Source organism: Catharus ustulatus (genome assembly GCF_009819885.2).
Source record: "Catharus ustulatus isolate bCatUst1 chromosome Z unlocalized genomic scaffold, bCatUst1.pri.v2 scaffold_26_arrow_ctg1, whole genome shotgun sequence".
Taxonomy (NCBI): Eukaryota; Metazoa; Chordata; class Aves; order Passeriformes; family Turdidae; genus Catharus; species Catharus ustulatus.
Genome location: NW_024879445.1, coordinates 2,050,499 through 2,077,337, shown reverse-complemented (window position 1 = coordinate 2,077,337; position 26,839 = coordinate 2,050,499). Strand labels below are relative to the sequence as shown.

Below are 26,839 nucleotides of genomic sequence, written 5' to 3'. Positions count from 1 at the left end.
TGGGTGACACCATAAATTTGCTTTATTTGCATTTTTGCAGCCTTCACGACCACGTTTGGATAGGAAGGAGACAATTTAGCGTGATAAACCTAGAATAATTTTTTTTCCCATGTTGCTAGCCAGTGTGTGGTTCCCAAATCACAGTGGCAACACCTTGTCTGGTGAGAATTGGAGCAGCAAGAAGGAAATGAAAACAGCCCAGCAAAGCGTCTGAGCAGCATCACAGGAGAGGGAGAGGGAAGTGACTGCACAGTTCAAGGGAAATTTTGGGGAAATTTTCGGTTTTTTGGGGTGTTATGGGATCTGTAGGATTAAATCAGCAGAGGGGCTGAGGAAATGGGGGCCATGCATTCACAGAGATTAGAAAAAATTTAAAAAAATGTTAAAAATGTAACATTTTTAACAGGTGTTCAGGGCACATTATTCACCAGCTTGGAAGTAGAATTCAGTTAGAAATGGAATACAGGAAGCTTACAAACAGTATAAATCCAGGAAGAAGAGGTGATTTAGGGAAGGGATTTTGATAAGGGGTTTTGAGGTAGTTGGAAAATGTCATTAATTATTCAGATTATACATATTTCAGGGAATTTTTTCCCCCCTGTTCCTTTACCTGAGTGCCACTGTGGTACAGTCTGCAGTCACAGCTTCATCTGGAAATATCACTTCTTGATTTGAGGTGGACATCAACAATTAAACAAATGAAAAAACAAAAACATTTTCAGCACTGGATTTATTTTCTAGGTGTAAATAGTGCTCAGGTGCTTCTCTGTTTATGCTTTCATCAGCCAAGTAACAGAACTCTCTAACCCTTACTTTTTATTATTTCTACTGTTTATTGTTCTGCTAAAATTTATGTTAAGTTTTATTTCTTTGATGTTTTCATACACAAGAACCAGAAAACTTAACCCAAATCTGTTTTAAAACCATTATGGGAAGCACCAAACCAAGTTTATTCATGTATTTTGCTTTTAACCCATTTTATATCTCAATATTCAGGAATCTCACTGACTGCAACATTTGTTCTCATTATTGAAAAATAGTGGGTGAGATGATGGAAAATGCATGGTGTGTAAAACACCAGCAGGGTTTGTATCAAAATTTGTATCTTGGAAGTCTTTTCCAGCCTAAATGATTTTGTGATTCTGTAATTATTTGATCAGTGAGTAAACAGGAAATATTTGCAATATAAAAGACTATATTTACAATATAAATTGCTGATGGGAAAGCCATTAAGCAGGAAAATATGTTAGTCTGGCATTCAGACACTCTGCAGAACCATGCCATGTAGACAACTGGACTCTGCAGATATTATTCAAACACAAATATCAGCAATGACTGGAATTCAATATAAAACTGGGTGAGAAATTGTAGTTTTTCAGTGCTGCTGAGCACTTGCAGCACATTTTAGAAGGCATTCTTAAACATGGAATATGTGGGTCCAGTGAATTCTTGAGTTATCACAACACCAGGGACAGCTGGTATTGCGGCCACAATGTTCTTACTGGAAAGAAAAACAGAAAAACAACTTATGAAAACAAAGTATAAGGTCGTGGCAACTTGTAAACATAATTTTATTGAAATATAATAATAAGAAATTCCAGCAGAAGGAATTTTTTGATCAATAATTCTGATTGTTTTAAGAAAAAAACAGCATCCCCCATGCCCCTATGCAGTGGAGAGTAAGAAAATTGATCAGAATTATCATTTAAAGGCTTCAAGGTGATTTTCTGGATAACATAGATATACCATTAACATCTTTCCTTCTTAATGTTCTTTAAAAACAAAGAGTATCTGCTATTTCTCAGTTTTTACAAAGTTATTCCATTTGCTGTTTAAGTGCTTGGTAATTCAGACTGAAGAAGAAAAAGGAAAGTTCATCAAATTGAGCTGTCCAGCCCCCACAAGGAGAACAGAAACTTCTGGAAGTATTTAAAAAAAAATAAAAAAAAAAAACCAAAACAAGAACCAAACCAAACCAAACCAAACCACAAAAAAAAAAAAAACCAAAACAAAACAAAAAAAAAAAAAACCCAAAACAAAACAAAAAAAACCCCAAAGGAAAACAAAACAAAAAAAACCCCAAAAAACCAAAAACCTCCACACAAACCCCCAACTAACCTCAAAGCAAAACAAACAAAAAAGTCCAACCAAACAAAAAAAAACCCAAAACAACCAAAACAAAGCAAAATTTTAAAACCAGCCAATGAACCAACCAACCAAAACCCCAACCAATGACCTAAATAAACCCCACAACAAAAAATCACCACCAAAAAACACGACTAAAGTAATAAAAAAACCAAACAAAAACCCCCAAACCTATAAAAAACAGAACAAAAAAACCCCCCAAAACAAAAAAAACCCCAAAACAAACAAACAAGCAGAAAAAAAAAATAAAACAAAAAAACCCCCACCACAAACAGAGGAGAAAACCAAAAGGGGAGGAAAAAAAACTTCCACAGCTGGTGGAAGGTAATATAAATGTGTATTTCATTGATTTATTCCAGGTCAGCAGGAGACAATAAATTCAGTCAGTCACTTTTACACTTATAAAATGGATCTCACCTAAAGAGCTTTGTGTGTTACAGAGAATCAGGAAGAGGATAGACAAGTGAAGAAAATACAGCCAAATATTGGCTGTTTAGTTTTATCAGACACTTTTCCCTGTGAGCTTACACAGAGCAGGGCATGTGTGTTTGAATCTATGCTTTTGTGGGTGTTTTTTTAAAATCTGCAGCATGTCATTGTGTCCTTTTAATGCAGAGTCATGGATAAAATTCACTAGGTTAAAACATGGAATATTTATGAAGTGGAGAGATTTGCTCAAAGGATGAATATTTCATGACTGCTTTTTTTTTATGTCTGATTTTTTCAATGTATCTTCTACTTAGTCACAACAATCTTTGATGTAGAAAGAGCTTGCAGAGTGCTGTATGCAGCAATTAACACAGATTTTAAAATAGGTGGTTTAAGGTAAATTTTAATATTCCAATGGATTTCATTGAGAACAATATTTTCTGTTTGGTGAAACCATCATGGAATTCCTGGTGAAAAATGGTTTTGCTGGGGGAAAGATTTTGTTTGGGATTAATTTCTGTCTTTTGCATTTTGTCTTTGTGTTTAATTTAAGTCCTTGTTAGATTTCAGCATCTCCACTGACTTAGTTAAGTCAGTATTTCATGTTAGCTTTAATAATGCTGTATAAAGTTGAGCAATTGACAATGCAGTAAAACTGCATCTGTTAGCATTTGGATCACCCAACTCTGAACCTGAACTTTTCCTCACATGAATATTAACTGGCAAGTGCCATGGGGGCCATGCAAATTATTCATGAGACTGTGTTAAATTCAGAAGGAATTTTTAACTTTAAAAACAAACACATATCTTTGACCTAAAAACTAACAGAAAGAAGTATAACCTAAAAAAAAAAAAAAAAAAAAAAAGAAAATATTTATGAAAACGTAATTCTTCAATTCCAATTTCAATGTCTTTAAACAACCTTTATTGATGCCCAATTTAGAATTTTTAGAGTTTTCTGAGTGCTCTACAATGGGTGAGTTTTTCTTTTTTCTTTTTTTTCTTGAAAGGATTGAAGTTGAGTTAATCTACTACAAGCATGGAAATTTTTTTTTGGTTGACCCAAATAAAAAGTTCTCCACTTTTACTTAATGTACTTCTACTTCTTTTAATATATAGGCGTTGGGGGAAAGAAAAAACAAAACAGAAAAAAAAAACAAATAACCAACCAACCAAGCAAAAAAAAAAAAAACCAAAACAAAACAACAAAAAACCACAAAAAACCAAAAGCAAAACCAAAAATTAAACAAAAAAAACCCAAACAAAAAATCCCAAACAAGCAAACAAAAAAAAAGAAAAAAATAAAGAACCAACCTACCAAAAAAAAGGAAAACAGGCAAACAAATGGGAATGTGTGGAAGAGTTCTACACTCCATCCAAAATTATTTGGAAGGAGGCAGTGCAAGGAGAGGTTTTGCCATCTGTTTGCAGAGCAGAAGAGGAGAAAATCCAAAATGAGGGGCAGAATTTTAGCACAGCACTCCAGAGCCTGGCACCTCTTTTTTATTTTTTTCTCAGAGTGGGAGGTGCTGGTTGGAGAATTGTTGAATTGCAGCCACAGGAAAGGGTGCTAAGCACCCCTTGGAAACCCAAAAACCTGCACTGAAAATGAATAAATCTGCTCAGAGAAGCACACAGGAAAGTAGGTGAGACATGGAAAAATCCATACGCTCAGGATGAAATAAAAACATCTTAAAAAATAAAAAAAAAAAAAGAAGAGAGAGAAAAACTCAAAATCAATAAACCTGACTCCTAGACTAATGAAAAGTGAAGGGCATGGAGGAGCACCAGAGTGCTCACTGATACTGCTGTGAAAATGTTTCTTTCAGGGGTGGATTCAGAGAGACTGATAAAGTGTTGGCTTCCACTCAACAGCTTTATTTATCAAGAGAAGAGGAAAATCAGAGCAAATGATCTTCCCTTGTTCCTGAGAAAAGGCCTAAATTTCCAGTTATTTTCCAAAAAATTAAGAATTGTATAGATGACAAATTAAGAGGAAAAATTCAGAAGAATAAAGGAACCTCACACCAGGTGTGGTTTTTTTTTTCTATTTCCATCACAACCCTTTTGCCTGGTTTGCACCTTGCAGAGCTGTGCTCATGTGAGCAAGGGAGAAAAAAAAAAATCACCTCCTTTTATACTTGAGCATGTTTCTCATTTGTCATTCCTGTTTGTTCAAGTACAGGTGCCAGCAAAGAAGTTTTTGTAAAACCAGCATAGGACACAGAAATTTGTTCAAATTGACCAAGGTTTAAAGTAAACTCCCTTGCCAGTCGTATTTTAGGGCAAAACACTGTATTTTTTTTAAGAGTTCTTGCTTCATGCCTTTTGATAAATTTATATATGATTTATTATTGCTGCTTTTAACCCCAGATCTGTGGTAATAATTTTTTTGAGATCTAGATTAGTGTTTTGTTGGAATTGAGTATTACTGACACTACACAACTGCATCACAAATATTTTTCAACATACATTTTTCAATGTTAAGCAATAATGGGTTCAGATAGGTCTTTATTCTGGTTGGGTTGAAGTTGAATATAAAAGTTAGAATAGTTGTGTGTCTATTGTTCCTCGAGCTGTAGGTTCCACTCTCCAAACTCTACCTGAAAAACAAAAATAGTGTTTCATTAATTTAAAAATACCTTTTTTTGCACCACAGATGATTTTATTCTTCTCCCACACCTTTGCTCATGCTGTGTGGTTTTACGGTGGGACATTTTCTCTGTTCCTGAATTTGCTGGAAAACAATTAAAATAACACACATTGAACCAAAACAACACTTCTCCCTGCATGGGACCCCTCCAACACCACATCCCTCATTTTATCTGCCATCTGCTCCTCTGGATCCTCCCCTTGGCACCTCATGCAGTTTGCAGTTCAGGTTTCCTGTGTTGGAGATCGTGTGGAATTCGTTATTAAAGCAACATGCTGGTCCCCAGTCATGCTGGACAGGGTGTTGTAGAGTTAAATCTGAATAAATAAAAGGAAAAAAAAAAACAAAACAGTGAATTATTTTGTGGGGCCTATGATGAAGGCAGTTATTTGCACCAAGAACTGTATGGATAGGACCTATGCTGTTTTATTAATTTTATTAATTTTTATTTATTTATTTACTTATTATATAATACTATAGTATAATATTACATTACATAATATAATATAATATAATAAATATAATATAATATAATATAATAAATATAATATAATATAATATAATATAATATAATATAATATAATATAATATAATATGATATGATATAATATAACATATTATATTATATTATATTATATTATATTATATTATATTATATTATATTATATTATATTATGTATTATATCAGATCATATTATATTATATTATATTATATCCTATTTATTATCCTATTTATATTATATTTATAATATTATCATATTATTTATGCAGTTTTATTCATTTTGCTGCATTTTCTATGAAACTGTGGCTATCGAATCCTTTTTAGCCTAATTCCAAATTGAAGAATTTTATTATTGGTGGCTCAGTGTTTCAAGAGGTGCTGCCCAGTTTTTAATGGTTTTGTGGCAGAGTTGGTGTCTGCCTGCTGGTTTATACAGATTCATTTCCCAGAAAGGATGGCAGCACAATCTTTGCAACTGGCACATCAGGTAATTTGCCAAAATTCAGAGTATTTGGGAAAGCACTGAAAACTGCAGGGTTCATAATTATCCTGAAATTTTAGGGTTTGGAAGTCCCTGGGGTTTCCTGTGTATTTATTTAATTCCCAGTGTGTGTTTCCACAAGGCAAAGTGCAACTACCTGGCACCAGGCCAGCTGGTTGAGGTTATTTTGGGGTTAAAAATGGCAAATACTGCCACAGAAAGCTCATTCATAAAGGTTAGTGAATGACATTACAGAACTGAATTGACTTGGTGGTTTTTTGTCTTAACTGCTATTTTCTCACCTGTTTGGGGCATTTTTTTATTGCCTTTTGAATCTTTTTTTATGCTGTTGGATGTGGCATATTGAATATTTTCAAGAAAATAAAATACCACATGGACAGGCCTAATCCACCCTCCTGTGCCAGTCCAGAGCCAGAAAACACTCTGTGAACATCTAAATGTTTTATTGGGTTTTTTTTCCTCCCCCAGGTGGGGGAATAGCCATAAAATAAAAAGTATTATCACCATTATTACTTTGCAGCGTAAAATTCACATAAGAACAGGCAGTAAAATTTCCCTTAAAACACACAAAACAACCAAGTGAAACAGCTTCAGGCAAGTGACTGAAATATGAAAAGATGAAATTGTTTGGCTTGAAAGGCAAAGCTTTCTGTCTGTGACCACGGGGATTTCCCAGGTAGGTTTTTGTATCCACAATAACAGATGCTAGCAGGTACCTGCTTCTATAACTGTATTTTGCACCCTTTTTTATATTTTTATTTTAAGATTATTCATTTGGTTGTTGGAGACTGCTCTTTGACACTTGAAGAAGCAAAGGCTTTTACACACTGATTTTTCAGCCTTATCCACTTTTAGCTTTCACGATTATAAGCCGCACCATTTTGACTAAAATTTTGGTCTGAACCCAAAGTGCGGCTTATAATCAGGTGCGGCTTATATATGGACAAAGAATGAAAAGTTGCTGTTTTAGTTTGGAGGACAGGTGTGTGCTGAGAAAGGCGGGAGCTTCTCTTTGAAATGGAGAATGTAAACCCCCTCCCTCCAAATTATTATAATTTTGAAATCAAGGGGCTTTCAGGCAAAGATATGGGAATTAGGAATAACAGTTCTTTACTAGGGAAATTAAAATAGAAATACAGCACTACAAAGAACAAACCCCAAACCCTGACACAGTCAGAGTACAACCTGACACCCGTCAGGCAGGGTGTTGGCAGCAGTCCCATCCCATGGTGGCTGCATCCTCCTGCAGTGACAGATGTGGCTCAGCTGGAGCAGTGCTCCTGTACAAGGTGCAGTTTCCCTCCGGAGCTCCAGTGGGGATGTGGAGAAATCCGGTTTTCCTCTGGAGTCCAGTGGAGAAAGGGGCTCCCTTAGTGTCCCAAACCCTCTGTTTTTATCTTGGTAAGAAATGTTGGGCTCTTCCCCCTGGCTGGAGCAACTCCCAATGGGATGCAGTAATTTTATCAGTCCCACAGTGGGACTCAATGGCCATGAGCAGAAAATGACTGGCTGGAGGAAGGATGGGTTGTGAAAAGATAAAGAACAATGCCCTGCCTGGTTTCAATGGATGCCCATTAGCAGAATATCTGCCGTGGAGATCAGGATCACTGCCCCCACCCTCAACAGATGGTGATAGAACAGATACCTTTTATCACACTCTGTAGTGTAACGTGTGGCTTATAATCAGGTGGGGTTTATAATCGTGAAATTACTGTACACTGATTTTTTTTTTTTTTTTTTTTGGGACATTAAAGTGCCAGGGGCACCTCCTCATTAGATTTTCTGCTCTTTCAGGGCATTCACATGTTCTCCAAACTGCATAAGGCACCATGTGTTTGTGTAAAACTGTGATTTTTCAAGACTTTTCCTGGTTTCAGAATTACAACTTTCAGCAGTGTTGTGCCTTTGGCAGCACTGGAATCCTTGGCAAGAGCTGGAGCTGACTAAGAACTCAAAAATTGCTTTAAAGCTAAACTCCTTTACACTATTTTCCATAAGATCATCCTGCCAAAAACCAGGGCACTCCTGCCTTGTTCTGGAGAGGTGTAGTGAAGACACTTACAAAAAAGTGAATAACTATCTAATCTTGTCATCTACAAAATGCACTATTTCACCTAAATATTGTTTTTTTTTAATTCATATATTATATTTTTTATTTTATTTAAACATATTCTCATTGAGTACTGCTGATTGGTAAAAAAATGAGATCAGTGGGAATTAATTAGGTTCCTTTATTGGCATTTCTAGTCCATCATTTTAAGACTCTAATATTCTAGATTTTAATGATACATGGCATTTTGCTCAGACATGCACTTTTTTATTAAAATTCTTTTTTTTTACATAAATCAATGAAGAAATAGTAAGCTTTTCATAGGTTTTAAGTGCTTAAATCAATGTAAACCTGTGAAAAGTGATCCATCTCCTCTACTGAGTGCCAAGGGCCATTTTTAGGGTTTCTTAATTAATATATTTGTTTCAAATCAAACATCTGTCACCCAAGCAGAGTTTCATCAGTTCATGGAGAGTTATCTCTGCCATGCACTGCTGAGGGGCTGGTGTGCTCCTTCTGGCTTTGTTTTTGCTCATTTCTGTTTGATCTGTTGTGGCTTTTTTCCTCTGTTTCTTTGGGATACTTGTTGCAGGTTTTGGGGGTTTTTGGGTTTTTTTGTTTGTTTGGGTGTTTTTTTACTTTTTTTTGTTTTGTTTTGGGTTTTTTTTGGTTTTTTGTGGGTTTTTTGTGGGAGGTTGTTTTTTGGGGTTTTTTGGAGGAGGATGGGCTTTTGGGGGTTTTTTTGGTGGGTGTTTTTGGTGGTGGTTTTTTCAGTTTTTTGGGTTTTTGGTTGGTTGTTTATTTTGTTTTAGTTTTTTTGTTTGTTTGTTTGGGTTTTTTTTCTTTTTTTTGTTTTGGGGTTGCTTTTTTTGGTGGGTATTTTGGGGGGAGGTTTTTTTTTGGTTTTTTGGGAGGGGTGGGCTTTTATGGGGTATTTTGGTGGTGGTTTTTTTGGGTTTTTTCGGTTGTTTTTTGTTTTGGTTTTTTGGTTTGTTTTTGGTTTGTTTTTTGTTTGTTTTTTTTGTTTTTGTTTTGTTTTGTTTTTCTTTTTTGTTTGCTTTTTGTGGTTTTTTGTTTTTTTTGTTTGGGGTTTTTGGTTTGTTTTGTTTTTTGGGTTGTTTTTTGTTTTTTGTATTTTTTTAAATTTGTTTTTGTGGGGAAGGTGCTCCAAGGGCCTGGGCATGCTGAATCCTGCCAGATGTGGGAAGAGGGAAGAGACAGGATTCTGAGGCACATCTGTAGCATTAAAATCACATTCTTAATGACTACAGCTGAGATTTTGGGAAGTCAGTCAGACTTCCCTGCATGCAGGTCCTCTGAGACCCCTGAGATTTGATGCTGAGCAGAATATAATTTACTTTTGATGTTGCATTCAGAAAAATTTTATGTGCTCTTGGAGCTTGCTCTTCCTTTGGATAATTTTGTGGATCTCTTGCACAGACTTTCCATAGGGATAATGGCTTACATATCTGAGTTTATTCTTTTGTATGTGAGTCCTACATTTTATTTGAATGTTAAAAATATATTTCACACTAATATAAAGTTAGCACAAGCTTTAATGTAATGAAAAACTAGTGTAATGTGTCATAAGATATAAGGCAGCATAGCTACACTGCATCTAAACCAAGATACTTATGCTTCGAAATTCAGATTTTTTTTTTCCCCAGACCTGTCAAAGTTTCTGCCACTGTAACAGAAATAATCAGGAGTCTGGTAGAGATGTTCAGATACAATTCAAGCACTGCCTTTCTGCATTATCTCTCTTAAGCTAATGATGGATGACATATATCCTGGTATAGGCTTTCCAAACCTGCCTGTGTCTCCTTTTTTTGTTTTTTTTTTAATCCCACTTATGTCATGCAGCATTATTCACCTCTAAGAAAAACATAATTAAGTTTTCCCAAGTGAGAATCATATTTTTTTTTTCCAAAGAAGATAAAATCCAAATTTCTCCTGCCATATATCTTATTATATTTTGTCAATGATGCATTAAAAGGGGAAGAAATGTGTGGTGGAAAATGCTTTAAAGCTCTGGAGTAATTTACAGCTTAAGGTCATGAAGTATTGGTATCAGACCATGGCTTGGGGATGTCTGATGACTTTTTGGGGGGTTTTATTTTATTTTTTTGGTTAAATTACAGCACTGAGTCACCAAATTCTGCCAGCCCAGCTGAGCAAGGCAACTCTGTCTTGCTCCCTCTCCACTCCTCTGAAACAAAGATAGATAATTACCCTGGGGATGAGTCACTATATAAATAGATTTTTTAAAATAACTAAATGTTTTAAATTGATTCTGATTAAAAATGGGGGGGAAAAAAAAATATATATATAGTGGTGTTGTGTAGGAAATTTTTGGTGTGGTAATTTAATGCATTTCCTTAAGTAGAAAGCAGAGTGCTGATATTGCATTTGAGCTGGTATGATAAAGCAAAAGTAGATATATTCCTTGAGTACTCAAGATCTTACTGAAGGTTTTTACAACGTGGTTTATTAAGCTAAAGGGAGGTAAAAATATCCTGTACAAAAAGCAAGAGACTAAGTTAATTTAATTTTTTTTTCTAGAAGTCTGCATGAATTGAGAAGAAGTTCATAACTGGATTTCCATCTGCATTTTTAATACTTACCTTTAATTTCTGTCTAGCATTAGGAGATAGAATATTGACAAGTAGAATTAGGTCTTTTTGCAAAAGCAGCTCTCACTAACTCTTCCTGAGACAAGAAAAGAACACAGTCTATTCCTGGATGAGCTTAAACCAGCAACCAAACAGCCAAAATTAATTAAATAAACAGAAAAGTAACATTATTGGCATCTTGACTATGAGTGATGCATTCAGCTGAGATTCAGCTCTCCTGTTTTATTTAGATGTGTACCTAAGTGCAGAGTGGTCCCTCTGAAACAGCCACCAGAGTAATAACAGAACCCATCTTTGAATTGCTAATGCTGCTATTCATCCCCGTAATTAAGTCTCAGAATATTATTCAAATAGCAGTCTGAAGGAAACGGTTACTGGAATAAATATTCCTTGTATAATTGGACAATTTTGTTTAACCAGCTTTGAAGCAGAGTCTCCAGTACTTTGAATTATTTTTCGTTCCAGCAGCAGTAGAGCTGGAAGCTGATATGGATTTGGAGCATTTGTAAAATTTTGTCTTCCACCTTTTTCATGTTCTGTTCTGTCTGTGTAGTTGCCTCTTCCACTGGTGCCTTGAGAAATTGCAACCTACTTTATTGACTTAATTTGTAGTTGGTTTATTTACTTCAGATTCTGTTCTTCTAAGATTTAAATATTGGAAATATTCTGGTTTGGGGGTTGTTTTTGTGGGGTTCTTTGCCCTTTTTTTTTTTCATTGGTCAGTTGATTTCTTTGGGATTTTCTTTGGGTGTGTTTTTATAACCAGCTGTTAAATTTTTTTAAATTAATGATTTAACTGACTAATTCAATTTTTAAAAAGTGGGATGGTATTTTCCCTCTTTCCTTTCATTACCTTGAAATCCTCTACTACCACAAACACGTTTTATTTATATTTAGTTCAAGTAGTAAAAGAACATATTAAAAGCTTGATCTTTACATATGTAAACCCTATAATGGATTAATCTAGTTTCAAAACATGCATTCAAACATTAAATAAAGAGTTGCAGAAGGGAAGGCTCTGCCAAGTACCACGTTTAGGCCATTTTAAATTATGTCTGACACAACATTATGTTGTTTCTGTGCAGCCTTCTTCAGGGTTTTTTGTGAAAGCCAAACTTCAGAAATAAAAATCACCTTTTTACCCCCAGCCACTGTGGTTAGAGACAAGATGGTTGGCTGGTGCTTGAGAGAGTAATTCATTATTTCCTCTCAATTAGATTTGACAGTCCCCAAAAGGACACCATGCTACTCTGCAATTAGGAATAACTGATGTGCTCAGTTGTCACATACAATTGCATACAGAATATTTTGCTGAATTAGCCAAGGTTTGTGGCCTCTCTCAGTTTCACTTGGTGTCAATTTTTTGCCCCAAAAAAAAAAAAAAAAAAAAAATTTTAAAAACCGAACAGGGAAGGTCTCTCTCCTCCTCTACTAGCTTCTCCCTGCATAAAATATGGGGTGAGAAAAAAAAAAGAAATAAAAATAGAAATAAAAATAGAAATAGAATTAAAAATAGAAACAAAAATAGAAATGAAAATAGAAATGAAAATAGAAATAGAAATAAAAATAAAAATTAAATTTAAAATTAAAATTAAAATTAAAAATAGAAATAAAAATAAAAATAAATAGAAATGTAAAAACAAAATTAAAATTTATTAAAATTAAGATAAATTAAAATTAAAATTTAAATTTAAATTTTAAAAAGTCAGTTTAGCAAGCATGGTGATGGTCTCTGAGGAGGTGTTTTAAACTTTTACCCATCCATGTGCAAGTCATGGATGTGGGAACGTTGTTTGAACTGATTCTGCAAGAAATCAAAATAGGAGGAGCTTCCATTTCACCTGGTAGTCGTTAAAAAAAGAAGAAAGTAAAAAGGATGGATACACATGTTCAATATCTCTCATATCTATATCACATTTATGAGAATTCCCTCACTTCCAGGTTCTTTTACAGTATCCAAGTGAAAAAAACCACTTAAATTCAGCCTTTGCTGTCATCCAAAGGTTTTTCAAGGCTGTGAAGAAAACGTTTTTGTGATGCATGTGTGCATAAACCACACTGACTAAGAGAAGAGAAAGAACTGGGTCACTGATGTGCTCCTAAAATGCACTTTTGCTGGGAATATGTCTGTTTCCTTCTTTTGAATGTGAGGGTAACAGATAGTCCAGAGCCATCAGTGCTTTTTGATGGCAACTTAAGGCAATTTAAAGGTTATCTGTCAACAGAAGGGAGAGGTGAAGACAGGATTTTTATTGCTTTTCCCAGAAAAATAAACGTCTGGAATGGAGAGCCCAGTGGATAACTGTGTCCCTGACAGACCACCCTAAAACTGACACTTTGGCTCTCCAACTGCTCAATTTCAGAAATTCCCACCAGGCTGGGAAGAAACTGAGTGCAACAGAAGGGGTGGAGGGTTATGAGAATAAAATTTTTGTTTTATCCAATTGCTTTTATGCTTAGAAAATGTAAATAATACAAACGCTAGCATTACATTGCTTTCTTCATTTGTATTTTTTTTCTCTTTTTCTCTCTCTTTCCCTTCCTTCCTCTTCCCATCCCCTGTCCCTGCCTCCCTCCCCACTCCTGACACCTTTTTGCACAGCCTCCTTTGAAGAGGACCCAACTTCAGCAGGTATGAATTTTTTAAATTACATCTGCTTTGTGGTAACCATTTCTTGAGAGCTACCTTCACTAAAACCATGTTACCCTGCTTAATTTTGTGTATAACTTGGTAAATAGATCACAGCTGGGATTTATTTTCTTCTGCCTGCTCCCTCTTCTTTTTTTCTTCTTTCTCCTCAGCTTGGAGTCAGTAGGAAAAAAAATCCTCCTCTAGTATTTAGAAATGTCTAAATTAATTTTTCCTTGCTTAAGCTGGCACGTCAGGCTTTGGATAACAAAATGAGTCAATCAGGAGCTGAAAAAAATTAAATAAGTATTTTTATTTTTTATTTTAATGTTAGATTTTTCTCTGTCATTATGCTGGCAAAACTCAGCCACTTGGATGATGCCCCAACACTGACATCCTTAAAAGACCCGGGAACAAGCAGTGAAAGAAGGGAAAAGAAAAGCAGCAGATGCAGGAGCATCCTGCTCAAAGAAAACATTCTCCAAATGATGGCTTGGGTATCTGCTCACAGAACTTTTATTTCCATTGACAAGCTGCCAAGCAGTGAGAATGGCTACCATCACAATCATAAAAATTAGTTTAGGAGCTCCCAGAGAGACACAAACGCATCGTGTTTATTTTATTGTGAGGATTAACTATTTCTAATTAATTGGCAATCCATTAGCTGGGGAGTATTTAAAGGGAAAAGAAGACAGAGCACCAGAGGAGAATGGCACTGAGCAGCCTAACATGTTTGAAATGGCACTGAGTTGTACAAACTCAGCGAGCTAAAACATCAAATAAATGGGGAATCGCTTTATAGTGGCTTGTTAAAAGAAGGAAAGGTCTCCAGAGGAGCAAAAGAGAAAAGGTGAGGAAAGTGAATGAAGAGAGGAAGATGGCAAGGAAGGATTGAACACTGTTTACAACGCTAACCTACAACTTGGGAGCAATATAAGTAATTAGGATACAGCAGAGAATAATAAATGAAAGGACAGAGAACAAAGCCAAGAGTGGAATGTGAGAGAGGGAGAGCAGCTGAGACTAGAGCTGAATACAGAAAGGAGCAAAAGAGAGCTTTAAACATGAATGTAGCAGCAAAATGAGCAGGAAGCAGGAGTGAGATGAGAAACAACGCTGAAAAAACGAGAAAAAAAAGAGGAATATGGGGAAAAGCTGTGGAGCACTCACCCCCATGGACTGTGCATTGAAATTACTAAACATCAAGTTTCAGCTCTCCATTTCTTGGGAGATCTGTCAGTCTTGAAGTTTTCATGGAAAATGTTTCAGCAGAAACCTGCTGCAGCCATTCAGTAGAAAAATTAGGTAGAAAATGATGGGTTTTTTTCACACAGGAAATAGCAAAAATCCTCAGCCTTTTTCCCTTTAGGGAAATGGTTTAAATACATACAATTTTTTCTTCTCCTGAAGACATGGCCTGCCTCTCTGAATGCCACTGATGTTTTTGTGAGAGCCCCTAACTGTGCCCTGGCCAAGCTACCCAGATACATCAGCAGAAAATGACCAAGTGGAATTCATAACCACAGAAAAAAATGATTTATACTAAGAGAAAAATCCATGTATAAAGTGCAGCCTAACATTAATTTCTATCTTAAAACTCCAGAAGCAATGCTAGCTCTTCAGATGCTCCATAATTTATAGTTTCTATTGATTTTGCTGTAAGATACGACCAGACATTGCTGTTTTGAAAGTAACAGATTAGTCCTGCACTCTTCCAGGATTGTTTTAATACCACTTATTTCTCAGATTGTATTGGCATTTGTAAAACTGTAAGTCTTGCTTAAAGCAGACTCCCCTCCCTCAGGGTAGGAATGCTGCTGTGCAGTCTGGAAGTCACAGAGGTGCAGAAAAATAAATAGAAAATGCATTCAAAACCTCATACACTCACCTGGAGCCTTTCAGTGGCACGTGCCTGGTGCAGGCAGCTTTATCCAATATCAGATTTTGCTCTTTTCCACAAAGAAAGTGCAGTAGATTTCCTCCAGTTCATCACATTTATATATTATTATTATTATTATCATTATTATTACTATTATTATTATTATTATCATTATTATTATTATCATTATTATTATCAATAATAATAATAATAACAACAATAATAATATTTTTATGAAGACTATAAACATTATCTCCACATTTTGTGAAAATTGTAAACTTTTAATTGGCCTGTGATCTCGACCAAAATTAAAATTTCCTTTCCTGTTTAATCAAAGGGATGAAACACTGCTATTTACCATACTCTGCTTTTTGGGATAGGGTCTAGCTGCTCTGGAAATGTCAAATTGTGAGGAATCTTGTAGCAGAAAAGTTACTAAGATTTTATTTTGAGTGTTGTAACCAGTAAGTTGAATATTAATAATCCTGTAATAATAAGTGCCCTGCAGTTACTTCTCTACAGAAATGATATTTCACTGGAGTTCCTTCAGTTTCAGAAGGCTTCAGACTAATGAACTCTAATTATAACCCCTTGTTTTTCACCCAAGTTGCTTTACAAGAAAAGATAAATGAAGATTTTTTTCCAGATACTCCTCTTAGCAATGCCTGTGGGTAAGCATTTTTCTAGATCTTTTTTCTTTCCAGTTTAATACCTGTGATTTTATGTCACTGGGGACATCTCAATGATGACAGTGACTCTATTTTCAAACTTTGCCATATTTTTAAAATTTATTTTGGCGTATTTAAAATAAAATATAATAAAATAATTTAATAAAATAATATAATAAAATAATTGACTAAAATAATCGAATCAATTAATTAAATTAATTAATTGAATTATTTATCTGTTAAATGGTTTTACCAAAGATCACACACTGAAACCAGAAAAATCTCAGGAAAATGAGATATTTTTCTATTTCCCATGTGGTTTTATGCTATCCATATGTGGCATGAGACTTTGAAATCTGTTTATTGAGCCAGGAGGAGACTCCTTTGTTCACAACTGTTTTTAAAAGCCTAATGCAGCAGGCACCTCCTGTTGGATATGCTGCTTTTTGAAGCTTTGCCTCCCAAAAATGTTTCCCCGTGGTTTTATGGATTCCCCCCACCAAGTCTGCTAAAGGAGCCTGGAGCAGTTTCTACAATTCTTAAAGAGTAATTTTTCCAAGACCAGATGAGACAGAGCACAGCCTAGCATGCACAGTTTGTTCACTTGTCTCTACAAAGTGATTTTGACTGAGGTAATAAATAGATTTCCTTTGAGATCATCGCTTAACTGGAGCCATCCCTTCCATCTGCCATTGATTTTTATTTTGATTTTTTTTTTTTTTTAAATCATAATGCTTTAGGAAACTGGTGTTATTGTCTGTGCATTCCATCTATAGAAATATGCAAACACATTTAGAGTTTCATGGTAATAAAAACTCTTTGACAGTGTGAGTTTTGCTGCTGTCTCAATTGAGTTTAGGTGTTGCATAGATTAAAGATTCACTACATGGCAGGGCCTCCTTCTTCAGAGAAATTATTAAAAAAAATATTTCCTTCAACAAGATTATGGCAGAGTATATAAGCTACACTGAATATTTGTGTATCTATTTCCTCTCCTGGAAAACAGCATTACCCCTCCAAAATTCCATATATTCCATATATTGATATCTGTTCTCTCTTTATTTAGAATTCCAACTTCTATAAAAGTTGTTTTAGCATGTTTTAGCATGTGGCAAATCTCTTTTGAGAAAGACTAAAACCTGAAATATCAAATATCAAATAAAAGAGACTTCTGCTGTAAGAACCTATAGAATTAAGTTGATTTCATTAAAGGAAATTAATGGAAGTTTAGAAAATATTTAGAATGGAAGACCACAAGTTCCAGGATGAAAGCTGTACTAGGTATAATTCTTACATTTATCAAAAAGTCATGAGAAATAGAGATATAAAACTATTAAGAGTTGCTCATTACCCTTAGTCTAGGAGCAAGGTGCTGAAATCTAAATTTCAGAATAAAAATCAAAGCACATGCTACCTGCTTTGTATTGCTTCTGTTAGGAGAATTCCAGGTTTTCTCTGGTGTTTATTTTCTTCCCTGGATCTCTTGTGTTTAAGAAAGTTTTTCAAGAGGGGTAGGAAAACATATTGCCTTGGTGTTTGTCTTTTTATTCACAGAATTAAATAAATTTTAAAAAAGGTTTACAGGAAGAAAATACATTCCAAAAGACAAAAAAATCAAGGTAATAGAAATTATTGTAGTCAATAGATATTTCACAGCTGACTTGCTGGGCATAGCCTTGATGACTCTTAGGAGTGTATTTCTGCTGGAATTAATGGATCCTCAGAAATAAAATGGTTCATGAGACAACTAGAGCTTAAAGAAAACCCAAACAGAATGGAAGTTGTACTACAAAAATGTTGTAAAAGAATGAGTTTTCTCTAAATAAAAGCTATCTCTCTCTAAAAGATATCTAAATAGCTTTGCATTTAAACATTTGCTGGGTTGGTTTTTTTAATAGATTTAAAGACTAGACATATTATCATTAAAACCCCAAGTTTTCCCATGTATATATGTACTCAGAATATCCAATTTTCATGGTTTTGATTTTTCTCTGGAAAAGTAGGAGGGTTCCATTTAGCATCAATCTTAGACAAATTTATATTAGATATTTTAAAATTATTTTAATATTACTTTAATATTAATAAAATACCTTTACCATTTGGTGCTACCCTGCTCATCAAAGAGCAGGTAAGATCCATTTGGTTAAAGTGCTGGGCACACATCCTTGGTTCTCAGAAATAAAAAACATTTGAGATCATACTGGCATTAATATTTAAATGAAAATTATCCTTATATAATAACTATACCACATGTTTGTCCTTAAAATACTTCACTGATGTGGGTTTGAAATTGGATTTCACAAAAGGTCTCTCTTCTCTGTGAAAATAGTGCCCTAGAGGTTTTTATTGATTGGGAAAACAAAACAAAACAAAACGAAACACAAAATTAAATCAAACCAAAACAACAACAACAGGAACAACAACAACAGATGAGTTTTGGACCTGAATGATCTTTTTGGTCCCTTCCAACACAAACCATTTTATGATTCCATGACCATGAGGAAAGAGAAGCCAAGCCAGATTTTTCTCTCTTTCTCTCCCTCTCTCTCTCTATTTTTTTTTTATTTTTTTAATTTTAAATTATTGAAATGAAACCTTCAAAATAGAACCATGACATGTTCAATCTGCTTTCTGAGTGACCCTCAAAGCATCAAGGATGTGTCTGGTCAAGTCTCAAGGACTCCAGTTTCCTGCCCACTGCACAGCAGGATCTGGAGCTGAAGTTTTGTGATGGCTCCCAGGCTGTCCTTGAGGCCACAGAGATTTTGCAAAGCTCTTCCATTTCACACATTTCGAAGAGGAAAATCATCTTTCAGAATTTATTCTAAGGGAAAAGATTTGCCATTCCCCCAGGGACTGTACCAGAGATTTACTGTCTTGCTGAACTTGGTTTACGCATTTGTAGCAATTCCTTTTCTTTTTTTTCTTCTTGAACTGCATATTTTATTTTTTTCCAGTGCCTGGAGCTAGCTTGCTAATTACTTTTCCATCTATTCCAAGCAAAATACAGACTAAACCAGAAAATTATATAAAGGTCATATTGAACCCCATTCTGATGGAAATGAGGCTTATGCAGTAAAAATAGTTCTAGATGCCAGGTGGCACTGAAGGCTATTAGAGTAGCCTGTCACATTTAAAAGCTGGAGATCTTACTTGGGTCAGGAATGAAAATTAATTAGTATTTTTAGCCTATCCCTTAGTGACTGTATGTCCATGCATCATAAAAATAACACAATTTGGCAAAATCACTCACTTTTCAAGATTGACAAAAAAAGGAGCTAGGAGTTTGAAATTAGCCCACAGTGCTGGCAGCTGCCTGACAAACTCATGCATGGGCATTTTTCCATAATCTGCATAGTTTCAGAGGGAGGTATTTGTGGTGGTTGTACAATATTCATCCCAGTGTACAAATAAAGTGGGAGATTGTATGGTATCCCCTAAACCAGATTTATGTAATGAAATTTTCCTGCTGTCTGCTTTCACCTTTCTCACCTGGATTTTGAGGCAGAAACTCTCCAAGTTGGAGCTTTTCATGACTCAGACTGAACTCAAGGCTAGGCTGGATGGGGGTCTGAGAAACCTGGTTTAGTGGAAGCTGTCCCTGCCTGTGGAAGAGGGTGGAACTGGATGATATTTAAAGCCCCTTCCAACCCAAATTCTGTGATTCTATGATTCTGTGAAACCAGGAGAATGCACAGTATTTTGGTACCAGGTCTTTATCAACAGGCCACCCTTACACAGGTGCAACTGTTCCCATCTGGGAAGCAGTGCTCTCCAAAAAAAAAAAAGGTTTTGTAGGTGTCTAGTCCTTGCCAGGACAAATAAAGAGTGCAGGATGAGCTCTAGCTCTGGCCAGCTTTAAAAAGTGAATAAAAAGGCACCAAAGATTATGATTTGGTGTTTATTTCTTCATCCTCTGATAGTGAAGAAGGAACAAGAAGATGACTGAGCCACTGTTCTTGTTGCTGCAGGAATCTCAGTGGACCCTGTTGTTCCTCAAGCCCTCTGTATTCCTGACAAGTAGAGTTGAAACACAGAGAATTGTGCAAAAGGAGCACCTTTTTTGGGGGGAGACCAAAGTTTTGGAAGTGAACCACTTCAAGGAGCCATTGGATGTGGCACTGAGTGCTCTGGTCAGTTTGACAAGTTGGGGATTGTTTGGACTCCTGCTCTTGGAGGCATTTTCCAAGAAGAGTTGACAAAATCCTCTGCTGCTAGAAAGGACAGATTTTCATCCGAGAAGTGCTGAAAACTGAGATGAGAAATTCTTGGTGAAGGAAGCTGACAGGCAGAGAAATGGGATTAATGAGTTGAGCATGGGCACAGAGGGAGTGGGTCTGAACGGATGCAGAGAGAAAGTGTAATGGTTCTGAAAGCAAAACCAGTGAGAGACTCCAAGTCAGAATTGCAATTTAATAGGAAAAAAAGAGCAAAATAAAATACATGCAATAGCACAAAAGAAAAAGAAAACAAACACTGACAGAGTCAGAATACAACCTGACACCCTGCTAGTTAGGGTGGTGGTGGCAGTCCAGATGAAGTGCTCTTGTTGAAAATCCTGTAGAAAGGTCTGGTAGCTCTTGTCCTCTGGAATCCAGTGGAAAATGCTACTCTGATGTTCCAAATCTCAGATTTTATCAGGGTAGGAAATGCTTGGCTCCTCCCCTGGGTGCAGCATCTCCCCATGGGATGATGGAATTTTATCAGCCATGCCCTGGGACTCAGTGGCCATGGACAGGAGAGATCTCCTGGAGGGAGGATGGGCTGTGGAAAGATAAAGAACACTGCCCCAGCTGGTTTAACAGCTGGCCATTAACAGGAGATATCCCACAGGGATCAGGATCACTGCCACACCTGGTTTAACTGATAGTGATGGAATACAAAGTTTTGGGCACATCTTTACATTATAACCTAGGGCAGAAAGGCAGCAGTGGGATGATCTGCATGGGGTTGGCTGCTGTTGCAAGGGTTGTTTCCTTCTCACATTTCTGATTCCCCCTTCCAGCACACCTGCACTCTCCTGCTCTCCTTTGTGCTTGTGCTATCACTGCCCAGCTCCATCAGGAGGCTGCTCCAGCTGAAAGTGCCTCATCCAAAATGCAATTTTCCTGACAGAATCAGTGTTCACTTGGTTCAGCTCCTTGGTCTGCCTTGCCATGCAGTGGCATGTGTGCACCCAGCAGGAGCTGGGGTTTTGTGGGAATGGGCACTGAAAGTTGGAGTGAAGATGAGGAAATTTCCTTCTCTGGTGAAATACTGGGATTACGTCTCACTAAAGATTCCCATCCTGTCATTAGACATATGGAAAGGGAAATAAAAAGAAGCAAATACTAATGAAAACAAACCAAGCAGGATTAGTGGTTGGTTTGAGGATTTAGAAGCAGGTTAACAAGCCAGATGAAAAGGACTATAATCAAAAAATAGCATCACAAGGAGGCTTACTTTATGTTTACTTTGGATTTAAACAATCTTATGGCCATCTTTAAAGCACTGGATTGACTGTGAAAACATAAAGAACACTGAGGAAGAAATTTCATTCCTTTACAGTGCAAATTTAAGTGTTTTTTAGTTGCCAAGGCTTTGTACTGCACGTCAATTCAGGAGGCAAAAAACCATATGGAATAATGACCCATTTGTAGAAAAGCTGTTCCTGTTCAAAGACAGCACAAGATAGTAAAGTTAAAAAGTATAAAACAAGGATGCATTTAAAGATGTTAAGTGTATTTTTCATGGATGACAATCCAGACCCTTCCATGCAGACATTTTAACCCAAATATTATTCCTCATTGTAAGGTTTGAGTGGTGGAATATTTGTTGTCAGTGCCTGTTTTGGCAGTTGTGCATTTGACACCAAATTGTGCCATCACTGTTTGTTCTGTAATCTTATTTTTGGGCAGCAGCTCAGAAACAGAGTGGGTAGATGGCAACCCATCCTGATTTCCTCTTTGAGAGGGAAGATCCCAATTTAACTCTGTCTTTGTAAAGAAAACAAACACAAACTGGTAGAGGACTCCCAGTTAGTTAGATATTTAAAATTAAGAAAGCATCTACTGCTGGTTTTTTCTCTACATGTAGAGGTAGCGTGCATGTCTCCTGAGGTTTCCAGCACCTCAGCTTCTGTAAAGCTGTTGATTTCTTATTTTTATAAATTTTCTAGTTATATTATAAAATAAACAAGAGTGGCTGTGAAGAGGCTTCCTGAAATTCAGTGATTTACATTCTTCTTTCTGACAATTTCAATGTATGGTTTGTAGATTCTCAGCAAATTTAACCAATGTGAATCCATGACTGTAGTGCTCCAGTGTCATGTTTGAAAAAGGTACCTGGAAAGACTTAAATTGAAAATACAATGAAATCAATAAATTTTAAAAAATAGAAAAAAAAAATCTAGATAGAAATAAATGGAAACGTTTAAGTATTGAAAGCTGTCCAGTTGTTGGGTGCAACTAAGCAAGAGTAGGAAAAGAAGCAAACCTCAATATTTTAATATTAAAACCAACCAAAAATTGCCACTGTAAATTATTATTATTGATAAAAATCCCCGTGCTATGATCATGGTGGATGGGAAATCACACTTTCTAATAACTCTCTTGGGAATGCCTATGTTCCATAATCTTTACAATTTTTTAAGTGGGTTGATATCACCCAAAGAAACCCTTTTATGATACATTCAGTAATGTACCTTGTATGTTTGTTGCCCTAGGATCTTTCTCTATAATTTCATCTCTGCTGTCATTATATTAATTTATTTTTTATCAACAGCTCTTGTTTAGTAAAACACAAGAAAATTATCAAAAATCTACTTGGACTTTTGGAAAAAAAGAAATTATTAATTCTTGCAATAACAGTTTTTCAATAATTAATATTTTATTATACCAGAGTGTTAAAAAAACCTGGCTGCTGAGGGAAGCATGCAAGAAGTACAAGGAAAACTCTCTGGAAGGTGGCAAAGTAGAGAGAGCATGGCTGAACTGAGAGAATTTGATACTTCTGTTAAATTCAGCCTGTTTTGAGGGTGATTATATAATCAGGGAATCTTTATTTTGTGTATCTTGTATTTTGAGATCTTTAAGTCTGTCATAGCTTGAACAGAGGAAAAAGTGTTGAAGGAAGATTTTGTTTTATTATTTTAATAAACAGTCAAACACTGCTTGTCATATTGGGCAAGACTAAACAGCCCTCTTTATATTGTATCACTGAAACAGCATAACAGGTAAAATTCAGATGTATTTCTTATCATAAAGAGAAATTTAAATTGCTTTAGGGGCATGGAAATATCAAGCAAATGTTTGAATGAGTTCACTCAGGCAGGACCATGGGGATTTGAGCAGCAACTTTTTAGATTATTTCTTGTAGCAACAAATATATACCACTTCATGCACATTATTTTTACTCATATATTGACTTTCCATATGTCAATGACTGTTTGCAAGAGCCAAGAACTTGTTTTCTTTTGTCTTAGAAATTGACTTTTTTTTATAGTACATTATTTTTAAGTTTTACTAATGCAAGTAAAATGCACTTTGCTTTTTTTTTTCCTACTGGAAATCTTTTAGATAAGCTGGGCTTTTCCTCAGAGCATGAATGTCCTTTATTAGGTTTGACAAAAGAATGGTATAAGGCATTCAGCTGCCTGTGTGTTGAGCAATTATATATATACATTTGTAGTAATTAAAAAAGTTATTTTGGAAACAGTTACTTTTTGTATTTTTTTTAATTTTGCCTTTCTTTTTCATTTTTAAAAAATGTCTCCAGTAGTCTTCCTTACAAACAAATGCCATGTGACTTCGAAACAAAATAATGACAAAAACATTTACATAAAGTCCACTGTAAAGCAATAAAAGGTTAAATGAAAATTATCAGAGTTCTTATTCAAGACACAATTTCTGCTGGCTGCCATGGTTGTGTGGCAACTGTTGGGGTAAAAAAACCCAATTATTAAATTGTAATATGCTCCAATTAGGAACACAAGTGTGGTTTTAATTGTAACATGCTCTCATGAACATCCAGTTGTCTATTACTAAAATAATATCAACATGAAATCTCTATCTTTATGTAGTTTGAAAATTATTTGTGTCAAATAACCTGAGAAATGCCTTGGAATTTCTGAAGTTGTATTGGAATGGCTACAACGAGGAAGGCATGGCCCAAGAATAAAAAGGTCTGGGTAGTGATTTATGTATTCAATTTGCCTGCAGCACTGTATTTTAACAAAGCATGAATTAACACTCTACAGTAATATTACAAGTCAGAGTTGCAGTTATTCATGAATTTCATTAGTTTCGACTTTTCGACAGAATTTCATCCTGTTCAAACTGCAGAACAGTTTATTTATTAATATTCACTTAGGGAAAGAGTGGGAGTATTTCAATATCTTTCCATCTTGACCCAAAAATGTCTCAATTTTATTTTTTTCAAGTCCAACCTCCTAAATGACAAAATATTTCTACTATTCGTTTTTTTCTTCAAAACAGTAACACTGGGCTTTTCTTTTTTTTAAACACACCAAAAAACAAAATCCTTCCAGGTGTGTGTGTTCTGCTCTGACCTCCCATGAGCAAGGGCAGAGAGAGAAGGTGTAAAGCAATGTATTTTTTATCAGGTCTTGTTCCCATCTCAATTTTTTTCTAACTCAATACAGGCAATATGATACAGCATCCTAAGAAATTCAAAATAAGTATTTTGCCTCAAGCTGTTTAAGTCTTGCAGTTGGATGTGTCTGGAGAGCTACCCATGATGCAGCTGAGGGTGGACACCAGGAAAGTCTCTGTGGCTCTGACACCAAAAGATTTTTTGCTTTTTATGCATTTTTTTCATATATTTGTAGCTCTGTAGAGTATTATTGTATAATTCTACAGTTTCTTCAGTGGGAGACCAAAACAAGAGGGGGATTACCTTACTAAATGTAATTCTATTTGGAGATTCTCATCAATTATGCTAATTTGATAAACTGATTAAAGTGTCAAAGCCCTGTATCACATCTGCTTTTAGCCATAAGTGCACCTGGGTGACCTTCAATAAACAATAACATCTTTTTACAACTTTAATCATGCTTGGCTCTTTCAGGGGCTATAAGGCAAGATCTCCAGTGGAAGTTTGCCATGCCATTCCCCAAAGGAATAAATTATCCCCCTGGGGAGTGCTGCAGCTCAAGCCCCAGCCCTGGAAGGCAAAATTTACCTGTGCTGAGAGCTGTACTTGACCTGTTCATTACACACTATGACACTGTGTGTAATGACATGAGCAGGAATTTTAAGTTAAAGCATTGCTTATCAGAAAAAACCAACCTGCAGCATTGCTGTGCAGGGCTTGTTACCATTAAATACCAAAATAATTGAGTACTTGCATCCAGGTGCAACTGACTTTATGTGAGGCACATAATAATTAGAAATTAATTTGTATTTGTGCTGTGGGAATAGCTGGTGCAAAGGAAGCAGATCTCAAGTGATCCTGCTGTGCATCTTCCATGAAAACGTGGATTGTGATTTTAAACCAGGATTCTCCATCAGTGTGAGTTTCTGGGCTGGAAAAAAACAAAAAAGAATGTGGAGCAGGGGTGGGAGATGAAGAGAAAAAAGAGAAGAATGGTCTAGCTAGGAAGGAGAAGAGTTGGAAAATAGTGACAGGATCTGGAATTCAATGGGATTTAGTGTTGGGGGTTTTGACATGGAAATAGCAGGGTTTGGTGGCAGCTTTGGAAAAAACTGGAAGAGGAAAAGATATATTTCCTCTGTCCTACATCCTCAGGGAAATAAATGACTGGTGTGTAACTCCAGTCTATCTCCCTTGGTTTCTGCTGTAGACAACTTTATGCCTGTTTGGACTATATATATTTCACATTTAGTGATTCTCTTTCATCACTTTTTAATAATATTTCATGTCCTGAGGATAACCACCCTCTGAGGTTCTCTTTCTGCTGTTCCTGTGTCATTAATGCAACACTAGTAATTAGGACCTGACTCATACAAATAAGAATAGACTAAGTTTAGGCTGTGGCATTTTTAGTTCCCACTGGAATCCTCAGTAAGAGGACTAACTGGATTTATTCTATTTGCTGTTATAATTAAGGCTCGCATAATCTTTGCAGGATTTTTTTTTTCCATTTTCCAGTTACAGAGGCGAAAAAATCCTGATCACTGTCAGTTTAAACTGCAGTGAAACAATGAAAAATGACATCTTCATATATATGATGACAGGAATTGCAATGATAAAAATAACACTGTTGCACAGAAATCCCAATTGTAAGTGAGTTTCTGCATTAGGAACAAAACAATATATAGTTTCTTTATTGCTGGGTGTTTTTTACTTAAGCCATCACCAGTGCAGTAAAGACAGACATGGATTTGTTCCAACCATGTAGCAAATGGATTTGGAGAGTTTATTTTAATGCAGAATCTGTAGACATTATTGTTGTCAGGACTGCACTTTTGAACTAAATCTTCCAGACATCCCAACTGAAATCTAATATAGCATTTCTCTGAATATTTTAGCATTAAAAATTCAAGTCTGGTATCCTTCAGCAAAGTTTTTACAAAATTATTCTCTCTGATTGCAGAGGGTAGGGTTGGTTTTTTGGTTCGTTTTTTTTTTTTTTTTTTTTATGTTTGATGTAAACCAGAATCAACTGAGAAATAAATTTTGAAAATATTTCTAATGTAAGTTGGAAAATTAATCTGGTTTTAATGAGACACAGCAGATCACAAAAGGAGTGTAGCAAACAAGATGCCACACCTGGGTCAGAACAGTGAC

The 26,839-nt window shown here is 35.7% G+C and overlaps 1 protein-coding gene across 1 annotated transcript in view; it reads left to right on the top strand.

Moving 5' to 3' along the window:
- Positions 1-26,839, top strand: part of EDIL3 (EGF like repeats and discoidin domains 3) — a 234,899-nt gene that overhangs the window by 82,499 nt on the left and 125,561 nt on the right. The window contains 1 exon segment of the mRNA XM_033086417.2: positions 13,517-13,546. Coding sequence (XP_032942308.1) covers positions 13,517-13,546 — 30 coding nt within the window.